The sequence below is a fragment of the Esox lucius genome, chromosome 17, assembly GCF_011004845.1.
Source record: "Esox lucius isolate fEsoLuc1 chromosome 17, fEsoLuc1.pri, whole genome shotgun sequence".
Classification (NCBI taxonomy): domain Eukaryota; kingdom Metazoa; phylum Chordata; class Actinopteri; order Esociformes; family Esocidae; genus Esox; species Esox lucius.
This window is the reverse complement of record NC_047585.1, coordinates 9,542,623-9,565,337: the sequence shown is the minus strand read 5'-3', so window position 1 is coordinate 9,565,337 and position 22,715 is coordinate 9,542,623. Positions and strand designations below refer to the sequence as shown.

The following is a 22,715-nucleotide window of genomic DNA, read 5'->3' as shown; positions in this document are numbered from 1 at the left end:
TGCTACAATCCATCTCCTGTACATAGGGAGTGGTGGGACTAACTAGTAGCTTTTAAAATATGTGCAATCCTGAATACCGATTTTCCACAGAAAAACAACTGGACTTCATTTGTAGAGGCAGTTCTGAGAAAGGTTGTATGTCTTCATTTAGTTGTGTAACTGACTTGGATTGCAAGCCGTGGGGTTAGCTCGTCTTTCAGACATGACTACTGGAAAGAAGATTGGCTTTGAGAGGCGAACTAGGCCTGTTCAGACTAGACAGACAGAGGGGTCAGCTAGGCGGAAAAGAAGGGGCCTTGCAGGCCCAGAGTCAGGAGCTGGACAGGTTGGCAAACACACACAAGTGTATACAATAACAAGGACTATCTGTACTTATCCCTTTCTTCTTATCTCTCCCACTCTACCTCGACCTGTTTCTACTTTCTCTGTCACTCTGTAAGCCTCTCACTTTTTCGGTCTCTCATTCTCTATCTTTGTCCCTCTAATTCTACCTCAAACTGTCTACCTTCTCTCTCACTCTTTCTCTCTCTCACTTCATCTTCCCAAATCTTCCTCAACCTGTTCTCACTCATTCTTTCTCTCTCTCTCAGGTTGCCCAACACCCACACAGTGTTGTTTGCAGAGCCCCACAGGCCACGCTTAACCTCTTCCCTGCCAGGACACGCCTTTCCTTTCCTTTAACTTCATGTCCACTGGAATTTTCCACTTCCATTTGGAGATGGAGAGGTAACTCACTGCCCCACTCTCTCTCTCTCCCTCCCTCTGCCCCCCTTATTCTCTCTTCTTTCACATTGAGGTAATCCTGAATTGCTAACATACTGTTCAGCCATGACAGAGAACATTCCTGACATCTCAGTATGAAGCCAACAGGGAAGCACCAGGCCCCCTCAGTCATCCCACGTTGCTCTCCTCTCCTTCCCAGTCAATCAAACCGACTCCCAGCCTAGCATGCTCACCCCCCCACCGCAGTTAGTATTACCTTGTCCATCTACTAACTCTGTGCATGCAATGAACCTCATCACTCATTCCCGGCACAGTCCGCAAATGTCACCAGACGACACATGCTTCCCTCCAGTGCCCCATTTTTGTTTTCTCCTCCGTCTTACCCAGGGTGCACCGCAGATGTGACAGCTGCGGGGCTCGACGCAGCACTGGGCGGAAGAGGCAGAGGTGGGCTCAGAGTTTTGGTAACACTGTCCAGCGATAACCCAGATGAACAACGTGTTGGCCAACTACGAAACAAGACAGGCCACATTTTTGCACAGACTTATCCACCACTATTTCACCTGTCCCCATATAAATGCTCAGGGTTTATCTGGCCCAATGTAAATTGAGGAACCATTTTCCATTCCACATTCGGTTGACCATGTCAAGGTCATCTGCCATTCTGAACTGGGGGGGGGGGGGCCTGGTCCGAGCCCATACCCCTGTTTAAAAGTAATCACGGAATACCACAGGAAATTCACAATTTGTTTCCCACAACTACATTCCTTGTGGAAAAATCCAGATATAATAGCCGACGAGAAGGATGATGATGATGACTTGCCTGGGTTTTCGAGGCCACGGCGTCGGGCAAGCAGTAACCCCCCACCCCCCAATGCAATCGTTAAAATTCCCCCTGCCTCACGTCAGAGCAGCATTTAGATGTCTGAGGTCATTGCCTTGTGAGAAGGCTTCTTCAGGGATTTGAGGCCAGGAGGGCCTCAGATGACTTAGTGTAAATGGATAGGGTGTTTACTGCTCTGGAAAAAGGCAGGCACTTTTCTTGAACTCTACTGGGGGTCCAGACAGTGTTGCTGTTGAAAACAGTGGAGTTCACCTGCCACTTCTGTTGTGCCCGTTTTCTGATTAACGACATTGAGGTATTGGTGATGAACACTGAATATACTGCCTAACCAAGAGGGGTGCAGCCATTTTGCTTTTGCAGTTAAGTCAGTCATTCAACAGACTCAGGGGAAGGTCGTTAGCCAGGCAGAGGTTAAACCATGACAGTGTTGCCAGAGCTGTTCCTCAGTGCTATAAATGCATTATCACATAATTGGCAAGACATAAACAAATTCACACAAACACATGAAAGTCATGTTAAAGTGATCCTTTGTCATTCTAAGTAACTGCAATACTAAGCAAGCCAACTACAAAATTACATTTAGCAACAGCTCCTTTGACATGTAGCCAGGTCACTAAATACGCTTCTAAGCTAGCTAGTCATCCAGTCAAACCAGATAGTTAAAATGATGTAAATGTAACCAGCAGCAAACTCAACACCCCATCCCCCAGGAGAGGAGAGTCAATAAGTTGTAGCCTTGTTTAGACTCCAGCCAGCACACCCTATATATGATATGTTCTCTGTGATCTTTCAAACGGTCCAGAAAACGCAGCAAACACCGGGGTTAACAGCTGAGTCATTTGAGTTATGTGCATGTCTGTACACTAACATCCAAATCTGTCTCCAAACCCAAAGAATGAGATTCATGACTGACGCATGCTAAACATTCCATTTTACGGCAGTAAGGACAGAGCAACAATGCAGACAGCCATGAAAATAAACTGAAAAACCCATAAATATGGCGGTCTTGAAATACTTTCTGATAAAGGCCGATAGTGGATTTAAGATGGTTTCCAACGGCGCAGGATTCAATTAAACTTTATGAGACATGAACAATAATTAAAGGACTTGACATATGTTGCACAACAGGACTTGAAGAAGACACGCAGCCTGTATCGTGCATAATATTGTTCACCAAACAAATTTTGTGAGGACATAGTCAAGTCAAACCCCTTAAATAAGCCTCCATCTCAACCCATTCTGTGTGCATTTCCTGCCAATTCAAATTTAAATCTGTTTTAGGTCTTCCTTGCCTGTATAATTGAAACCAGCAGCCCGGCCTGCCGAGGCTGTTTTCTCACCCTTCACAGAAATTAAGACCAATGTAGACAGCTTCTAACACCTGGATGATTCGCAATTCTAACAAGCAACTTGACAATTTTCCCATCTGGATTAAGAGGAATTCAGCACATAAACTGCTCTCTCCACCTGTGATTTAATGAACACGCTGGTAGAGAAAATTGCTTAGACCCGTTAAGGACCATGTGGAAGTTTAAAACGCTCTTTGCAGTGTTTTTGTTTCCATTGTTTGATTTACGAGGTTGAGATTATCATCAGCAATGTCGATCCAATGGGTTCAAGAAGCAGCAAAAGCTACTCTTTGGAGACCAGAAGCGACAGTCAATAAGTGCTCATTGCAGGACACACCTCATGGGCTTTTTCCATTACAGCAGCAGTGTGCAGCCAGCGATTATGTTTGCGTAAGCTCTAGTTTTATTGTTTGTGAACTGTGTTTCCATACAGCTAGAGCTTAATTACCTCTGCTATCTCATGACAGGTCTATGTGAAGAGGTGCTAATGGTGAAAAAGGTTAACAGAATTTCAGAGTTTTAAAAGGTACAGGTTGTTTGTCCGCGGAATGACAGTAGGTCCGCTGAATCAGTGAGACACGGTTGCTGGATCATGTAGATTGAAACACACAATTCTCAGCCTTTAGGCTAAAAACTGTGATGTCCTTAACAAAAATAGATTATTGTTCCTGTGTAGCTCAGTTGGTACAGACATGGTTCCAGGGTTGTAGGTTCGATTTCCACAAGTTACAGTTAGGAAACAAAAAGACATACATTAATGTTCAAATGTTTGGGGTCATTTACAAATGTCCTTGTTTTCAAAAGAAAAGCTAAATTGTAATCCATTAAAATAACATCAAATTGATCAGGAATACAGTGTATACCTTGTTAATGTTGTAAATTACTATCAGGAAACAGCTGATTCTAAACATCTATATAGGCGTACAGAGGCCCATTATTAGCAACCTTTAGGCCTGTGTTCCAATGGCATGTTGTGTTTGCTAATCGAAATTAATTAACATTAACATTTTAAAAGGTGAAATGATCATTACAAAACCCTCAATAAATACCCGCAATAAAACTGGCCTTCTTTAGATTAGTTGAGTATCTGGATCATCAGAAATTGTGGGTTTTATTACAGGCTCAAAATGTTCAGAAACATAGAACTTTCTTTTAAAGCATGGCTGTCTATACTTGTTCTGATAAATGAAGGTAATTCCATGCAAAAGATTGCCAAGAAACTGAAGATCCCATACAATCAATGTGTAGAAAAAGCCATATCTCTGACTGGCCAATAAAAATAAAAGATTAAGATGGGCAAAATCATACAGAAACTTGACAGAAGAAGAGTAATTGACATTCAAATCTAAGTTTGAGGTGTTCGGATTACAAAGAAAAACATTTGTGTGACGCATACTACATGAAAAGATGCTGGAGCCAACTATGAAGCATGGTGGAGGCAATGTGATGGTCAGGGGTGCTTTGGTGGTGGTAAAGTGGGAGATATGTACAGGTAAAAGGGATCTTGAAGAAGAAAGGCTTTCACTCTATTTTGCAACTACATGCCATACCCTGAGGATGGCGCTTGATTGCAGCGGTAATTGCTGCAAATGGAGAATTCTTTGACTTAGGCAAAGTTTGAGGGACACAAATATTATTTCAAGTAAAAACATTATTTCTTACCTTGTCAATGACTGGTATTTGCTATTCATTTTGCTATATTTCTTATTCAAACTCATTTCATGCATGTTTTCTTTGTAAGTGACCCCAAATTTTTACAGTTATACAACTACAGTTATAATCCGATATGTATTAATACAGCTAAAATTGTCAACTGGGTTACGCTATTGAGAATTTCTTCCCGGAGACAGTCAGCAATATTGTCATTGTTCTGCCTGAGTTGTCATAGCAGCATCACGTTAGTTTAAGAAAATAAAAATGTTCCTGCACACGGACATTTTTTATAATATTTTCCATTTTGTGTTCTTAGGTTTGGAATCGGAATTGAAAACAATATTTGCAATATGCTGTATAAATAACAAAAGTTGGCATTAAAAACCACAGAGACGTGTTTTTTTCAGCAGTAGATACTAGAATGCTCAGCAATATTTGCTTTTATTGATGTGGATTCAATTTGGTTTTATTTGCTGTGGATTCTCAGCAAAAGATCAAACCTTCTCATCTCCAAATACCCTAACCAAGGCTAAAGAGAAAAACGTACCGTTCTGCATTAATATTTGGTGCTCCTCTATTGGGATTATTAAAGCCTAAACTGTTGTTATTCCCCACAGTTCAGTAGGTGCACTACTAGTTATGCAAGGTACAATATTAAAAGGATGTTGAGGTTTTTCCCCTGTTACTCCCTTTCTACATTAGTTGTATTTTTTATATTACAATATGTTGTGAAGCTGTGTAAAATAAAATAAAAAGTAAATTAAAATAGAATGCAATGATGTGCAAATAATTTAAACCCTGTATTCTATAGAAACTAGTACAAAGACAACGTATCAAATGTTGAAACTGAGACATTTTATTGTTTCTTTACCACTCCATGAAAGACTGCACGACGACTCTCAACGTAAAATTGCAAGGACTTTGGGGATCTCATAATCTACAGTACATAATATCTATAAAAGAATAAGAGAATCTGGAGTAACCTCTGTGAGCAAAGGAAAAGGCCAAAACCAATACTGGATGGCCGTGATCTTTGGGCTATCAGACAGCACTGCATTAAACACAGACACGATTCTGTAGTGGACATCACTGCATTTGCTCAGGAACACTTCCAAAAACCACCGTCTGTGAACACAGTATGTCGCTGCATCCACAAATGCAAGTTAAAATTCTACCATGTAAATCTGATGAAACCATATATAAATACGATCCAGAACTGCCGCCAACTTCTATGGGCCCAGGCTAATTTAAGATGGACTGAGGCAAAGTGGAAAACTGTGCTGTGGTCTCACAAATCAAAATGTGAAAATCTTTTTGGGAATCATGGATGCCGTGTCCTCTGGACTAAAGAGGAGAGGGACCATCTGTCTTGTTACCAGAGCACAGTTTAAAAGCCAGCATTTGTGATGGTATGGGGGTGCATTACTGCCTATAGCATGGGTGACTTGCACATCTGTGAAGGCACTATTAACGCTGAACAACATTAACAGGTTTTGGAGAAACATATGCTGCAATCCAGAGGAGGTATTTTTCAGGGAAGGCCTTGCTTATTTCAGAAAGACAATGCCAAACCACGTTCTGCATGTATTACAACAGCATGGCTCTGTAGTAAGAGTCTGGGTGCTAAACAGACCTGTCATCCATTGAAAACAATTGGCGCACAATGAAATGAAAAATACAACAAAGGAGCTGAAATCCTATATCAAGCAAGAATGGAAATACATTTCACTTTCTAAACTACAGCAATTGTTCTCCTCAGTTCCCAAAGGCTTGCAGATTATTGTTAAAATCTGCAAGCAGCATCCCAACAATTTTCTTTCTATTGAATCAGGTTTCCTGTTTTTATTAAGTAAAAAGACTACTTAATTTAAATAACTTTTAATGTAATTGTTATTTACTTCCAATCTTAAGCATCTAAATTTCATTATATTGATTATAGGCAGTAAATATCGGGCATCAGTCCCCAAAATCCTCTACAATGGTTTATGGCATCGGCTCTAAGAAAATCCATATTGGTCGACCACTAGTGTACATAGACTACTGCCAATAACATGTTATTGAGAAATAAAATGGGAAATGTTCCTCAATCACTTCATTAGTGCATTAGGCCTGAGAAAGATAATGAAAGAGACTTAGTTTCGCAGCTGAAACGGAGAGCAGGTTTCGCCACTTTCCTAATTGACTGAAGAACCTAAGTATTGCATGAGGAAGACACAATCAGCAAATGGCGAGTACATGGAGACAGCATAGTCTAAACCAGTTTAGGGTACTCAGGAATGCCAGGTAAAAACCAAGCTGAGGATATTTTCCTGTGATGACTTATGGTTAGCTGAGCCCCAGATCTACTGCTGTGTTCTGGTGAAACTGGAAGAACCTGCCCCTGGGTCAGGGGACAACAGGCTAAGACTTGTCCTGTCAAGCACTCGTAGGGAAAAAAAGGCTTATTCTTAGTGTTGTAGCTGTTGTATGGGAGGTAGGGAAGCCTTGCTGTCATTGTGCAGGGATTCCAAGAGCCTAACTGTGATTGCATGTGGTAATTGGAGTCAACATACTGTATATAAACAAAAGTATAAGTAACACTAACAAGTAAAATCTAATAAATCAAGTGTTTCTTCCAACCTAGACTACAAAACGCTGAAGTTTTTTTTTTCCTCCCTTACTACAAGCGGAGATGGGATGCAGGTGCCTTGACCCGAAGGTGCTTTAACGAATCAGCTAGAAAGTGATACAGGGCTGACTCACATGTAGACTGAATTTGATGTTCGTGTGTGGATGGTTTAATGTTACATATGCCAATGACTGCAGCAAATAGTATACAAAAGCGTAAATTACTTGGTTTTGTATCTTACAACTGAGAAATAAGAAGAAGTATTGTGACTACACAAATAAACTTTTGAATGTAAGTTGTCTGATGATAGGAAGGAAGTCTCTTGTGAATTCAAATGTGTCGGATGGAATAAATGGAACAATAGTAATAGTCTAATAGTTTCAGACCATAAATGAAAAAGGGTACCACAACAAAACTGTACCATTGTGTGCGCTTGTGAGAGACTGCATGCTTGTGTTTAACTCACCATACATCTTGCCTTCGTCTGAGAGGATAATTTTCCTCCGTCCACAGGGTGGGTATATGGCCAGGGCCTCCTGGAAGCTCTGTTCGATGTCCGGGCTCCAGACCCCCTCCGCATCACCATCCATGGCCTTATCCAGCTCATCGCTCCCCTCATCCAGCCCATCCCCCGGGCTACCGTTGGCACTCCACTCGTTGGAAGCAATGGTGGCGGCTCCCCCTGGGCCCGACCCCGAGCCCCACAGTCAGAGGATCTGTGAGGTAGAAGAGAGAGAGAGAGTCATTATCAACATACACTTTATCATTGTCATTGTTGACAAGTACATCATTGTCATTAGCACGCAAGTAAATTGAAAACGATGTCTCGCTTAGCTGTTTTCCTTGAAATAATTAAATATATACTTTTTATAATTTCCTAGTCGTTATGTTTCTAAAACTTCCAAATGAATTTAAGGTTCTATAAAACTTAGTTTTAACAGCACATTATTCAGAAGTGGCCTCAAATAATTCCTGCGGTTAGGGGAAACTGTGTCCCAATGTGGTTGGCTTCTGGCTGAGAGGAGGCCGAGATCTTAAGTATTTTTCAAGATGCCTCTTCAGCATTGTATTGTTTCTGAAATGAGAGTCCCTCAAGTATCCATTATTCCAGGATGCTGGAATGATGTTTTTTTATATATATATTCGAACTTTTGCAGATGCTGACAAAAATACACATATTGGACACATACTTTATGGTGAAGACCAATTGTGATGGTCCTGTGGGTAAAATCAACTCCTCATGTTACAAGGACATTTTGAGGTTCCACTGCAAAACAAATTCATGGGGGCATCACATTCTTTAAAGTTCAATTGTTGAAAACATCCACAATGGAAGTAAAAAAATATGAAAAGACTTAATGTTCTAATTAACTATATGCAGTAAGCTTGTCTGATGCTTTAAAAGTGCCCTGAAATAACTCAAGAGGGGCCATACTATCATATTACTATTGCTTTCTGATCACTAAATCTGGATATGCGCATTTGAGTTGGCACACCAATGCTGAAGACTGATCAAAATGCACATTTTTTTTTGCTCTGAACAACCACATAGACAATATTCTTTTTTACTATGGAGTCTATTAATGCTTTGGCCACCCTATTTAATTATTTATTCAATTTTATCTTCATTCATTATCACACATACTACTCAAACCCACCTCATGACACCCCTCATTACTGGTTTAAAGTATTATTTTGACAGACCAGTGGCCTTCGCTATAAAGTTCACTAATATTGGTGTGGATAAGACATGTGACTTTGAAGACCATGTCAGTTTGACTCTTAGACTATGATAATTGCTGTCGACCAAGAGCATAATGCCAAACAATATAGCGGACAACTAAACAGAGTCAAGCCTTGGTGAAGGAAGGAAGACAGAAGGGAAAGTAAAGATAACAAATTTAAACTTCCCTGTTGCAGCAACCCAGGTAAAGCAGAGGTAAGGTTTACAGATTGTTCACTTCAAATTGTATTGTCATTGGCACAAAATTACATCAGACCAACGTCACGAAAAACCAGTTCTACCTCCTGAAGGGAAAAACCCTCTGAATCCAGTCTAACAAAGGCAAAATGTTCTGCGCTAGGCTGATCACAAACCAGCTGAGTTAGTTTTTAACCAACATCACCAGTCTTATACCTTCCTCTGATTGACGGACAGTGTGAGATTGTGTGGTAAACCTGAGATCGTTGTGACTCCCAGGACCAGAGTCAGTTTGAACTGAATGTGGAGGTCAAGGCATAAATTGAGCAGCGTTCCCCAGGGGCAGGCAGCAGCTTAAGTATTCAAGCTAAAAGTCTGTCGAGTTTAGGCTGCCTTTATACAACACGACTCCAGACAAGCAGACACAATGACCAGAAACAGCGCCAGCAATGTCCACTGCAGTCGAATGTCATTACACATACATTATTTGTTTTTTAACAGATCTCAATTTCCATTCATAAATTTGTGGGCGCATGCTGCCTATTTTGGACGCGGGAAATATTCTGTAGTGGGATGAATGTGCTTAGCAAACAGGAGCACCTTTGGAAGTGACTGACACTCAACCACAAACAAAATTGTGACTGTAGTGTTAATGCCGCACCACGTGAAAATAATGGTAAAATCTTGACTAGATCATACTGAATTAATAGGGCTTTTATGTAATTCTTTTCTAGGCCTAGAAGGCCCACCAAGATCATAGGCTCCAAAATGAATAGGGATTACATGTAATCTATATGTAATTATATGATTAGACCCATGAAGTAGTCCAGTGTATGTGCACACAAAGCGGGTCTCGTGGCAATAAGAAACGCAAGCCACTTTCACTCACTAGGGTCTCCGACCTGACAGCAACTCACTTGTTGAAAAGGGTGAATCTTAGTTTCTCAACAATTTTTGCCGTGGGGTTTTGCCAATAGGGGTCCCTGAGTAGTGGGCTGTAATAATGATAATAATAATAATAATAATAATAATATGAGTGTGTCTCGCAGGGTGCCGCTCTACTGTGTGTGAAAGGGAAGCTCTCATGGAGAGCGAGGCTTAAATTCCAGACATGTCCTTATTAAGAAAAGGGCTGTGAGCGCTCCCTGTCTCTCCTCCTGCCTCCCTTGTGTCAACCCGACGCCCGCCCGCTTTCCCTCCCCGATCCCCCCACTCCACCCCCTCCGCCCAGTGCTCAGAACGTCTCTGCCCAAATAAGGACTGGAGACCAGGGGATACATGTAAGGGGGGGGTTGGGTGGGAGGGAGGGAGGGAGGGGGGAGGGAGGGATTGTCCAATTTAGGCGTCCACTTCGAGGCCTGGAGAACAGTAGGATTGTTTCTGCTGGAATGCAACCTCAGCATGGACAGAGAGAGAGAGAGACAGACACACTAGTCTCTTCGTGACGCTGCCTGATGTTAACTAGCAGAGAGAAAGAGTGAGAGACATACAGAGAGAGGGCATTGTCAATGCTTTGTGTATATGGTATGTTTCACTATATTACAGGGAATTATTTCAATAGAATGCTCTAGAATGGTGCAGAGAAGTTAGGCACAGCGAACAGAAACTTGCAATTTCACTGTGTAATTGTGTGTTTACCTATCAACGGTTTAATTCGTCAACTAATATAACTGGGCTATAACGGGAAAGCACCATCACTATTGCTGTTACTAGAGTGTATTAAACCTAAGGCGTTTAGTAACCTCAGGTAAAATTAGGCTGAAGGAAACTACATCACCAACCAATACAGGCGATAAGCATGCAGGAAAATCGTGTGCACTACAGCACATTTGACACGATTGTTTGAAGGAGGTGATTTAACTCAATTCTAATGATAACTTTTCTTATGGAAAACTGTGATTTGGGGGGGGGATTTGCATGCTCAGTTGTTGGGTCTTCGGGATTACATAAGTAGGCATTTGAAATTAAAGTTATAGAACTCCCTTGTGTCCTGTTCTGTGAAAGATTCCACAATGAAACTGACAAAATATGTGGAGAAAGTAAACTGTAACATACCCGTTCTGGCTACTGACAACTGCAACAGAGTTAATGAAAATGAATTTGTATTGTAAACCTGGAGCTGGTAAATAGATAAGTCATAAATAATGACGACAGCATAATGTTGTATTCTGTTGTTCTGCAATTAATAACAGCAGTACAATTGCCAACCAACTCCTGTTTGACTTCATTTGATTTGACGGTAACATTCACATAGGTTACAGGGGGCATAAAAAAAACAATGGCTGCTTTTTTGAAGTATATTCAATTAATGTACATGTTATTAATGCGCAGCAATTGAAAAATAAAACCAATCCTTAGGGCAAAAGAAGTGCCTTATTAGGCCTACTTTTAAATGGCCTCGCTATGGTCATGTTGAATTAATTAGTCCATCAATGGAATTTCTTTCAGTTCACATTTTGGCAGAACTTTGATGTATTAGGAGTTATACTCACATAAAGCTAAACAAGCAATGGCAAAAGTTAAACTACAATCATAAACTTTGATTTTATTTCTAATTCTAAGGCTATTAAAATGACAGGTCAATTATGCTTTAGGTGTATTTTCACAGTCATGGTCTTCACATTTGGCAGAGAATATGGCGCAAAAACACAACACATTTATAAAGACTGTCAAAGTGTTGCTTGTGTAGAAATCCTGAGAATTACATCACTCTGTCCTGGCAAAATGAATCTCTAATTTTGCACATGTGCAAAGGGAAATCATTTACAACCGATTGCAGTCACTGCAGTTAAATCAACCTACATTGATGGAAAAATATATTTCCTCAAAGATTTGTCTAATTTTGCTTCTAATGTTGCTACAAGTTGTGTCAATATTTGTCTTAACTTTGCTTCTAAACATTATAGAAGAAGGGCTTATGACATTGACCTGAAATATCCAATAAGAATAAGAGAGAAAACTCAGTTCAGAAAGAAATATACACCAAGACAATGTAGAGAAATGTGGTGCCTGAACCGTCCGTGACAATTTGGACCATACTTAGAACATTTTAAACACTGAAAACACTCAGAAGATACAGTCAAACATAAATAAAATCAGCAGTTCCTCACAAAAGAGAAAGGACATTTTACTCCTTATGGAAGAAACAGTCGGCTTCTAAAGAGAGGAAGACATATTTTGAATCATGCATAAGGACACTGTTGCAGTCACACACACAAACACACGGTCACACACCCAAACATACGGTCACACACGCAGAGATGGACACAAATATAAACACACACAATCAGACACAAACATGGTACAAAAACTCTTCTAGACGATTTTCCATGAATGGCCCCTTTGCCTGTGTCCAGATGGAATATTAGGCTGGTTGATTGAATGACAATGTACGCTCAGATTTAACACCAAGTCGGGCAAGACACAATAAAACACACAGAATAGTGCATATTCTCCCCCCACACACTCTGAGAGTGGGTCCAACCACAGACCTGACTGAGACCAACACGCTATAGAATTCCAATGTGCAACAGGAATGTAAATACCAGTTGTCTATGCACCTCACACATTCATTCAAACTCCACTATTCACAGCCCAGAAATCCTCTCCATCCGCTTTCCCAGGCTTCATCCAACTATCATGTTGCACTTGTGTTTTTTGAGGGGTTTTTTGGTCACAATCTTTGCACTGACCTGTCGTTTTTGTCTACCCTTTTCTTCCTGAAACGTGTTGCCTACAAACGTGTTGCCTACATTCCCTGTTTATAACCCACACCGTGTATTAACCGCAACCATTTATAAACCGTATTTGCCCAGAGAACTGTGACTCATACATACATTGTACATTAAAATTAAACCATAGGGCACTAACAACATTTATTTGATGAAGAAAAAAATATGTTTTTGAAAACCCTGTAATGCTAATTGTATCATATATGCTACATGAGTTTCTGAAAACTTTACATTGTCAAGCAGTCAACTGTGAAAATGTTCGCCGGTGGAAACAGTTTTAAAAGCTGTGTATAAGCCACGGTTTATTAACGGGAAATTACCGTACAGACAATTTGCTAGTTTGAAACTCTGACGTGATGGTGCATGGTGTGAGTATAATTTGACAGTTGAGCAGGGCATCTAGATGTCAATTCTCCTGTAAATCGTTTTGGGTAAGACCGTCTGATAAACGTATGTGATTATGTGACTAAGTCATTGTCAGACAACGTCTGAGGGACGTTGTCGTGATAACTCGGGAAAGGGATTCCATGTGACTCCTGAGTATGTGTTATAATGTGTGTGCCTTACTGTCCACAGTCAACATGGGAAAAGACTAACAGACAGCCACAGACAGGAAAACAAACAGAGGTTGTGTGTATTTTGGCTGAGGGTGGAAGATTGTATTTGGGGGTTGCCAGTGATTTATATACTCACTCACAGCATAAGAGAAAGATCAGATCATCATGAAGCCTTCTAAAGAGGATCCCTTTGTCTTTTTGTTTGCGAGTAATGGGATGAAAACAGTCAATACCAAGATACCGTTGGGAGGCATTTAATGTATAGACTTCCATGCCCCATTCCAGGGGCGGTGGGAATGTCATTCTACATTCATAAGTTGCATTTCGAAGCAAACAGGATGGGTTTCAGAAATAAATCATCGTTTTCCTGAGACTAAACATCCCTTAAGAGGGAAAAGTCTGGCCTATTGAGCTGGGACAATGCTGTAACTGACGTGAAAACCGTCAGACAGACACCAACCTAGGAAAGTAGTCCTCGACTGTGTGAGCTCAAATGAGGTCCTCTTTACATTAAGTCACTTCCAGTTAATGAATAAAATGCTATAAACAAACACACGACTCTCAACTGTGACACTAAAAAGCTAACAGCATTGAAGAGCTAAGTAGCCTTGTTGCCACTCATGCAGATGTTCCATTTAAAATTATTGGAGTCATACTGAACATAAATGCATTTGCTCAACAATATGCATGAGAAGTGTCATGTCCAGTAACAATAACATGATCCAATCTTAGAGATACAAAGAGCTAGAAACTAGATATAATGTTGTGAGCAGTACATTTTAGAAAAAAATATCAAAACAGGTACATTTTGTCTAGGGTTGGGAAATACCAGGGACCTCGCTGTAGGATATCAACACGATATTCACAATTCCATATTTGGGTTACGTACAATGTTTTTTGGCCAATTGATCATTAAAAACCCTTCTGTGATTATGTTAGCTCTGCTGAAAACTGTTGTGCTAATTGAAGAAGTAATAACACTGGCCTTCTTTAGATTAGCTCAGTATGTTCAACATCAGCGTTTGTGGGTGCGATTACAGTCTCAAAATGGCCAGAAACAAAGAATTGTTTCATGAAACTCAGTCTATCCTTGTTCTGAGAAATGAAGGCTATTCCATGCGAGAAATTGTCAAGAAACTGAAAATCTCATACAACGATGTGTAGTACTCCATTCGCAGAACAGCACAAACTAGCTCTAACCAGAATAGAAAGAGGAGTGGGAGGCCCCAGTGCACATCTGAGCAAGAGGACAAATATATTAGAGTGTCTAGTTTCAGAAACACACACTCACAGGTTCTCAGCTGTCAGCTTCATTAAATAGTACCAGCAAAACACCAGTCTAAACGTCAACAGTGAAGAGACGACTCTGGGATGCTGGCCTTCTGGGCAGAGTTGCAAAGAAAAAGCCATATCTCAGACTGGCCAATAAAAAGAAAAGATTAAACTGGGAAAAAGAACACAGACACTGGACAGAGGAAGAACTCTGCCTAGAAGGCCAGCATCCCTGTTGGGCCTCTTAACGCCTAAAAAAACAGGCCTCTGTACCCCTATGTAGATATTCCATTGAAAATCAGCTACCATAGTAATTTGCCACATTAACAATGTCTACAATGTATTTCTGATCAATCTGATGTTATAAAAAAAAATGCTTTTCTTTCAAAAACGAGCAAATATGTCCCCAAACCTTTGAGCAGTAGTGTATATGTCTATGCACATTATATTACTATACTTATTATTAGAAATAATTTAAATGACCAATATCGTGATTTAAACATTTTGGTCACCATGTCAGCTGCAGTGAAAAGAAAGCCACAAGTTATTTTTTGATAAAATATGGAAATAAGTGAAGAAAAACTATTTCCTATCCAGTATCACTATATAAGAATATAAGATGTAAAAAAACTACGAATGGAAAATACTCAAGTAATGGGGCAAGTACAGCCAAGTAATGCAAAGATAATATTGCAATAAGCGATACAACATATATTCAGAAAAAACATCCCGAATAACTATTGATTTTAACCGCTAGTGTCAGCGGAGAAGATAGTCTTCCATCTGATGATCATATAAGAAATTTTGTTTCTTGGTCGGACTGTTCTTGTCTTTCAAGAATGCAGGCATTTCACAGTACTGCTGATGCAGTGGGACACTTGCCGGTGAGGCCCCCTTAGAAAGGTACCCCCCAGATGGCAGACCCCCCGCCCTAGCTTAAACTGTGCAGACCCATATTTCACTCATACTAGACACATACACGCACACTTGCACAAGCACACCATAAACCGTTATCCCTTTCTGCCTCAATCCCAGAAAATAATAATTTTCATGGCCGAAGGGCAGCCACTCAACACAACAGATGCAAAGATTCTCTCTCCCTCTCTTCCTCTCTGAGACATCCACACACTCCAGGCCTCAGAAACACGTACTTGACAAGAAGAACAACAGGACTTGGCGATTGAAGGAACAGCTGCTCTCTTAGGTCAGATTACAGATAAAGAAAACATTTTAGACTAAGGCCAAGAGAGCTGTTCTCTTACTGGGAGAAACTGCCTTTTACCCCTGACCAGCCATCACACACACACACACACACACACACACACTTCTTTTCCTCTCTCTACACAAAAGCAGCTTATTTTAGCACTGGGCTACAGTCCACCCTCTGGTTTAAATACATGTTAAAACGTTCCATTTCAATACTTGAAAAGAGAGGTGAGCTGCCTATTGAGTTGCCACAGAGAGAAAAGTAACGGAGAGAGGGCCAAAACACCCCCAACTCAGAGCCCCAACTCAGAGACCACTAGAGAAGCTCCGCCTCCCCCTTCACTCCCCTCCCCTGTCTGTGTTTGGCCCTAATAAATTCTCTTCAGCTCCTCCAATAACTTCCTCCAACTTCCTCTCTGGCACGGCGCTCAGGAAACAATCAGAGCTGAGAGTGAGAGGAGAGGAGGGCTGGACGAACAACAGCTCACACGGCAAGAGGCAGAAAGAGGCAGACAGAGAGGGAGGGAAGGAGGTGGAATGAGAGAGAAGGAGAGGGAGAGAAAGAGGAGCAAATAGCGGGAGAGAGAGAGAAAGCCAAAGAGAGAGAGAGGGGCTTACATTGAAAGGCAGTAAGGCAGTCACCATACATAAACAAAAGCAGTCACATTGATCGATAATCATAAACAGTCACATTGATAATCACCGACAGTCACACTTAAAGCAGCTTGATACAACACAGATTACCACAGAAAGGCATGATTGAATAGGAACAGTCTGAAATGAACCAAAACAATTCAGAGTCGAACAGAAAGCGATACAAATGTTACAAGCTTAAATGAAATGTGATCGACTAATCCATGTCCTACTAATTCAGACGCTATGGACTAAATTGTACCAGTGTCTCAGCTCCATAGAGTGAAGCTGTAATCCGTCCGACAGAGGAAAGACTGACATAAAGCAGAGGGAGCGCCAGACTGCTTCTTTCACAGCCTGATTCAGCAGTTTAATCGCAAATTTTCCAGGGAAGCGTTGCAGAAAGCAGTCATCCTCTCCTCCCTGTCTGAATTGGTCATTCTGTGCTGGGGCCAGTGGTTGGGTAACCCTAATCCGTGAAACCTTTAAGACATGCATAATTTATGCAGAAGTATGCATGCTTAATACAGTTCCTCATCTACCCGTGTCATTTATGGAGTCTGAGCACAAAAGGCCAGCTAAGATGTGGCATTCGCATCGCAGGAACAATAAAGAAGCCAGAAGTGGGGGTCCATGTCATTGTTTGTTTAAAAAGGGACAAACCGTCAAACACAAACCCACAGGTGATCGTCATTTCAAAATCACTTCACAGCAAGTGTGTAAGATAACACATTTAGGAGACAAAGTGCAATAGCCCTTTGGATCCTTTACACAACACTTAGAGACGTAGGACGCTTAGTACGGTCTAAATTCTTTAGTAAGTGTGTGGTTTTTAGGAGGGGTTGTCCTCCTGCTCCACACTGTAAAGACTTGGATTACGAGTGAGGCTTCGTATGAGTGCCTCTTTAAGTCATTGGAGCCTCCTCCAACACAATGCCTGCCACATCAGTCATCAGGATCCTAGATAACCAGGCCCGGCCTGTTGCCCCTGTCCCTTTATAACAGACACCAGATAGAGAAACAAGCAGAATTTTAACAGCTCTCCTATTTACTGCCTGAATAAGACGAGGGCCCACAGCGTTCTGTTCTTTTCCTCACTGACATTGGAGCGTAGTGAGGTTTGTCACAATTAACAGTTGGTCACAAAAAGACCTACTGAAAAGTTTAGCAACTTGGGATGAACGGACACAAAGACTATACTGTTCTAGGCTACTCCCAAGCTCCTCCCTTGAGCAGTCAGGGAGGCCAGAAGTCTTATCTGTTAGGTTAGGGCCTTGTTGCATTTGGAGAACATGTAAACAAGTCAGTTCACTCGTTGCATTAACATTAATCAAATGCCAGTGACTGCCATTTTAATTTGGCTAACAAGGCACAGTAATTGCTGGGGGGTGCACCAATTCCTATCCTTCAAATAAAGACGGTATTATGATGTAAATGGTCACTGCAAGCCCAACAATGCCTAATTTCAGCCTCATATTGAGTTTTACCTGTCTATTTACTAAATATTATCAAATGAACATTGTTCATATTGTAACTACAGCATTCTTGAGGCTTGGGTTAGTTGTTATAGTCACTGGTATAAATGCCAGGTCTTTCTGTGGCTTTCTCAGTATGTAACAGACACAAGTGGTAATTTGTTCAGTCCTCTGTTGACAGAAGGGTAAGTGGCCACCATTTGGAAGACCACTTCTGGGGACGGTGCTAAAAAGCAACCAACGTCTGCACAAATGGGCAGAACTCATTAGCCATTCTTCTGTGGGTTTAACACCAGCAAGTGAAGTTGCTCTCAAATAGCCAGCAAAAACAGAGTTAGAAACAGCCCACCATCAACAGAACCCACGACGACCTACGTTGAGGAAGGTCTATTTTAAAATAGGAAATGTATGGTATACAAAATGTAAACATTTCAAACTATTCAAATGCGGCAAGCTGCAATGAATGAACTCAGGAGGAAAATTACCCGTTAGATAGATAAAAAGAAAATAGGTGGAAAAAAACATTTGAATTAGTATAGACATGTCACCGTAATGTTTATGTGCAGTAAAGCAAATAGGCCATTTTATTCAGTTGTGAAAACCACAGTGGTGGCAACATAAAAAAAGATTACTCTGATTAAACTGTTAAATTACCCAAGAGAGGGACTCTCATCCATTCCAATGCAAAATGCACACTGATCAAAGTGAAAGCCAAGACAGCAGTTGTGATCTAATTGAATATCAAATAGCCATACCATCAGAGTTTCTAATTAGCATTTTCTTAATCAACTGTATTGTGCTATTGTGTATCGGAAAAAGAAACAAGGAAAACTATCCACTTTAAGAGGATGTTATTAAAATAAAGGAATTGACCCCTGCGCATTAGAGAACGCTGGCCTTTGCTTCCAGGGGAATCTGGGAGACCTAAACAAAATATACCCTAACAGAGAGTTTCAGTGCAGTTTATTTGAGAAAGAGCTGATTATTTTGGGACTGAGGGCAAAGCAGAGCAAAGCGCTAGCCTGCTACATGCATGTTGCATAAACACACTGAAAACAGAGGGAGAATCTGTCAGGGCAGCAGAATGTTAATCCGTCCCAGATCGGTGCTCCGTCAAAATCTAATATTAGACACCTTCATTCACCAAGAAGGCTGTTACTGCTTTATTTTGTATCTGCATGCACACATGTTCAGAGAGAGAATAATCTGGTCCAGCTTTGTAGTTATTAGAGTTAATTAAAGCTGAATCCTTAATGGTGGAAATGCCACATTTGTTTGCGATATTGCAACAACAAATAAGTTACTACAAAAAAATGAAAACTGTTTGTTCCAACTCCGAATATCCTACATTTCCAACAAAGGAATATGTGATCAACAATGTTCAACATCAGATGGTGCTCTGATGGGTTGTTTAAACTTGCAATACTGTAACAAAAGAAAGAGGTAGAGTCTAGGGACAAAACTCTATCCTCTGGTAAATAGTTGTTTGGCGGTAAAGTGTAGAAATGATCCACTGGAAATCCTGACAAATATGTCCCTTCAGAATTTTGCAATGACATTTTGTGATGTCTGTGGGCTAATTTTCATGTAAGAATTATTATAATATTTTTTTTTTACCATTTTAACAGACCCTCTTATCCAGAGACAACCCATTAACAGTCAGTACATCTTCTGCTTCCCTTCAGTCAGCCCTGTTGTTCTATACTGAAACCTATACTGCTGCAATTATCATAGACATCCCATAATGCGCCTGTATTATATTCATACTACTAATTGGGTATTAATTCTAATTAGCAACACTTGCATCACATTATCAATCAAATACAAAGTCAGCTTCAATCTTTACTTGAGATGATTGAATATAGGCAAACCTTGCTTTATCTCTCTGAGAGTCAGAGAATGCGCAGCTGCAACTGGGAGTGCCTTCAGTGCTTCAACCACTTCACAAAACTACTGAATCCATCTTAAAGATTTACAGCTGGGCAGATGACCTGGGGGCTAGTGTTTGTATGTTTCCATTGTGTGAATAAAATTCCTATTTCAATTATAAACAAACAATTATTTCCAAAGATTTGATGAAATAGTGACAGCTGTATCTGCATTATTTAGCCATTTGTTCTGTTTTCCAACTTATTTTCGCTACGTGAATGTTCATCATTTTAAAGTAACAAGGGATATTTTTCATCGTGAGAGGTATAAAAGGGTACAGACAGTTCCTATAATCACCCAAATGTCAATACTCTCAATCCAAAAAGCCTTAAACAGGCTGGTCTACTAACAGTATGTAGTGGTGGACCTGAAAAACAACATTCTACATTGTTCTGCCAAACCTCATAAATTGCACTGATTGGATCACAGGATTGTGTACACCTGTTTACAGGGTGGTTAAGGAAATAGAAAAAAATCTTACAAAGCATCACACTTTTTTATATTTCTAATATGTCAAAGCCTTTGGAGAAGGAAGGGCCTGTTTATCCAAGCGCAACCAATCGCACACCAGGAACAGGTGTTGCTTGAAGAGTTTTTTGTTCATATAATTACACAAGTACAGATCCATTCATTTTAAATCCTAATATCTATATTAAATACTAAGGATTACCAGTGAAACATCAGTGGACCCTGTTAGGAAGATCAAGTAAGATCCACAACTCAAAGAAAGTACAAACACATGCTTAATCAAGCATTATTTACCCACACAAAATAAAGGATATTTGAAATAAACTGTTGGAAGAAGTCAGGTTTCGGTTAAAGAAGAGACTTCTGCAAACATATTGGACAATAAACAGCACAATTTGACAGTATCTATTACTATAAGTGAGAGGCTGAGTCACCTAACGGTCATCTCTACATTAATTCTGCATTGACACCAGAGTGACATAGTATGTACCAGGACAATGAAGTCCACTACTGTCTGTAAGAAGTTACAATAATCATTGTAATGCAATTAACTATGGCATAGTTACAAACAAACAAATAATACTTATCTTACATATTAAAAATACAAATGTATACAAAAATATAATAAACAAGGTGTTTTACATGCAATTAAAACAAACAGTATGTGGACTAAAGTTCTCCAAGTGTGTTAAATAAAATATTTACTGACAGACCAGAGTGTTTATGAACATGATGTGAGTGCTGAAGTTATAAGAAGTTGTTATTAACTTGTTATGATATAATTATTTTATTTTTTTAATATTGTACATGTGAAAATATGAACATCTATTAAGAAAAATTACCATTTGAAATTGTAGCAAGGTCAACCATGTTATCCGTTTACCGTTAAACTGAGATTTGTTTTGTCAGTGTTCTGATTCAAAATCAGTTAACATAACAGAATAGGTAACTGGTAAATAATGAAGATTAAATACTAATTTGTCTAGACTTACTGATGTTAATGTTTTCGTTTACAATTGCCTTACCTGAAATGTCAACTTCTAGAGACGCAACACATGATTAAGATACATTGGTTGGAGGAGGGGTGGGGGGGCTCGTATGTATCATATATGGCCTCTTTTGGACACAATGTTACCAAATTGGGTGATTCACTTACCTATGGGGTGCAGCAAAACAGCGCGTAAAATGTCGAGTTATGTATTCCTCAAATGTGTCTTTCTCAGTCTGTCAATCCTCCTGTATAATAACGACTTGATTCTTCTGGAGAACAAGTTTGGAAGAAAGTGTTCCAGATCCAAGCAGCTGTACGTAGAAGAAAGGAAACATGCTCGTTGTCCCATAGTAATGACAAAGAAGCAAAGAGCTACAATTGGCTTATTATTGCCAAGTTGAGTATCGTGACTATAGTTAAAATAAAGCAAAGCCAATATTCCCTGCACACAGACAAAGTCAAACACAATAAACGCGATCAATCCGTAATTCTTTTCTTCCCTCCCAACGTAGGGAGTTCCACGGAAAAATGCAAAAAATGACAATGATCTGAAAACTTCACCGAGCGAGCAGCATGAAAACTTCACCGAAACCTCTAAACAAAGGGAACAAATGCATGGTTACTCACCTTTTTTTGCAATCACCACTCCTTACAAAAGCGAAGATAACGTACTAATTTTGATAGTTTTTTTTTTGGCGCCTTTATTGTTTTCAGTAATATTTTGCCTGGTTTGACAGTGTAAGTGGAATGTTAAGTATGACTTTGGTATGAAATCAACGCACTACACTGGAAAACGAAGAAAAAAACTTTAAAGGAGGAGCCACGAGTAGCGTCGATCACATACTTGGGGGGAGTGACTTCAGTCTAATTTCTCCACCCCCACGTTTTTTGAAAATACAGATCTGTATGGTCCAGCTAATGTAGTCCAGTTCAGAAGTCTTTTTTGAGAGGATTCTCCTTGGAAGTTGTGTTTCGTTCTACGGCCGACGTCATATATGCAGTAAAACAAAACAAAAAACGTATTACCAAAGATCTGGTTAAATGTCTCCTGGACACATTACACGAACTTCACAGAAAACAAGTCATAATAAAAACAGAAACTGAAGTAGCCTGATATTATGAGTGTTAACTCATAGGGTGATTTGGAATTTGTAAGGAATGTACACATTCCACTAAGGGAAGATCTAAAATGTCGATCATAATTATGCATGTGTCAAACGATGTGGAAATAGTTGGGCTCGTATTCATTACATGAATAGCTCCGTCTGTTGGCCACAACCATGATTGTAATAGTTGACATTTTGAAGTAGCCAATGCTTGGGTAGGTTTGCTGCTAAAAACGTGTCCCAAAATAA

General features: G+C 40.1%; 1 protein-coding gene across 9 annotated transcripts in view; it reads right to left on the bottom strand.

Annotated features, from left to right (window-relative positions):
• The window catches only part of tead3b (TEA domain family member 3 b), a 41,704-nt gene extending 19,537 nt beyond the window's left edge, over nucleotides 1-22,167 (bottom strand). For 4 of the 9 annotated variants that reach the window (XM_010899241.4, XM_010899243.4, XM_020055547.3 and 1 more), the window contains exons 1-3: nucleotides 21,988-22,167; nucleotides 21,526-21,671; nucleotides 7,644-7,893 (exon numbers count right to left, since the gene is read on the bottom strand). In XM_010899241.4, the coding sequence (XP_010897543.1) occupies nucleotides 7,644-7,767 (124 nt within the window). In that variant the 5' untranslated portion in view covers nucleotides 7,768-7,893; nucleotides 21,526-21,671; nucleotides 21,988-22,167. The remainder of the gene's footprint in view (nucleotides 1-7,643; nucleotides 7,894-21,525; nucleotides 21,672-21,987) is intronic. The other 5 variants (XM_010899245.4, XM_010899247.4, XM_010899246.4 and 2 more) reach the window with 2 other exon arrangements.
• Nucleotides 22,168-22,715: the final 548 nt, after the last annotated feature.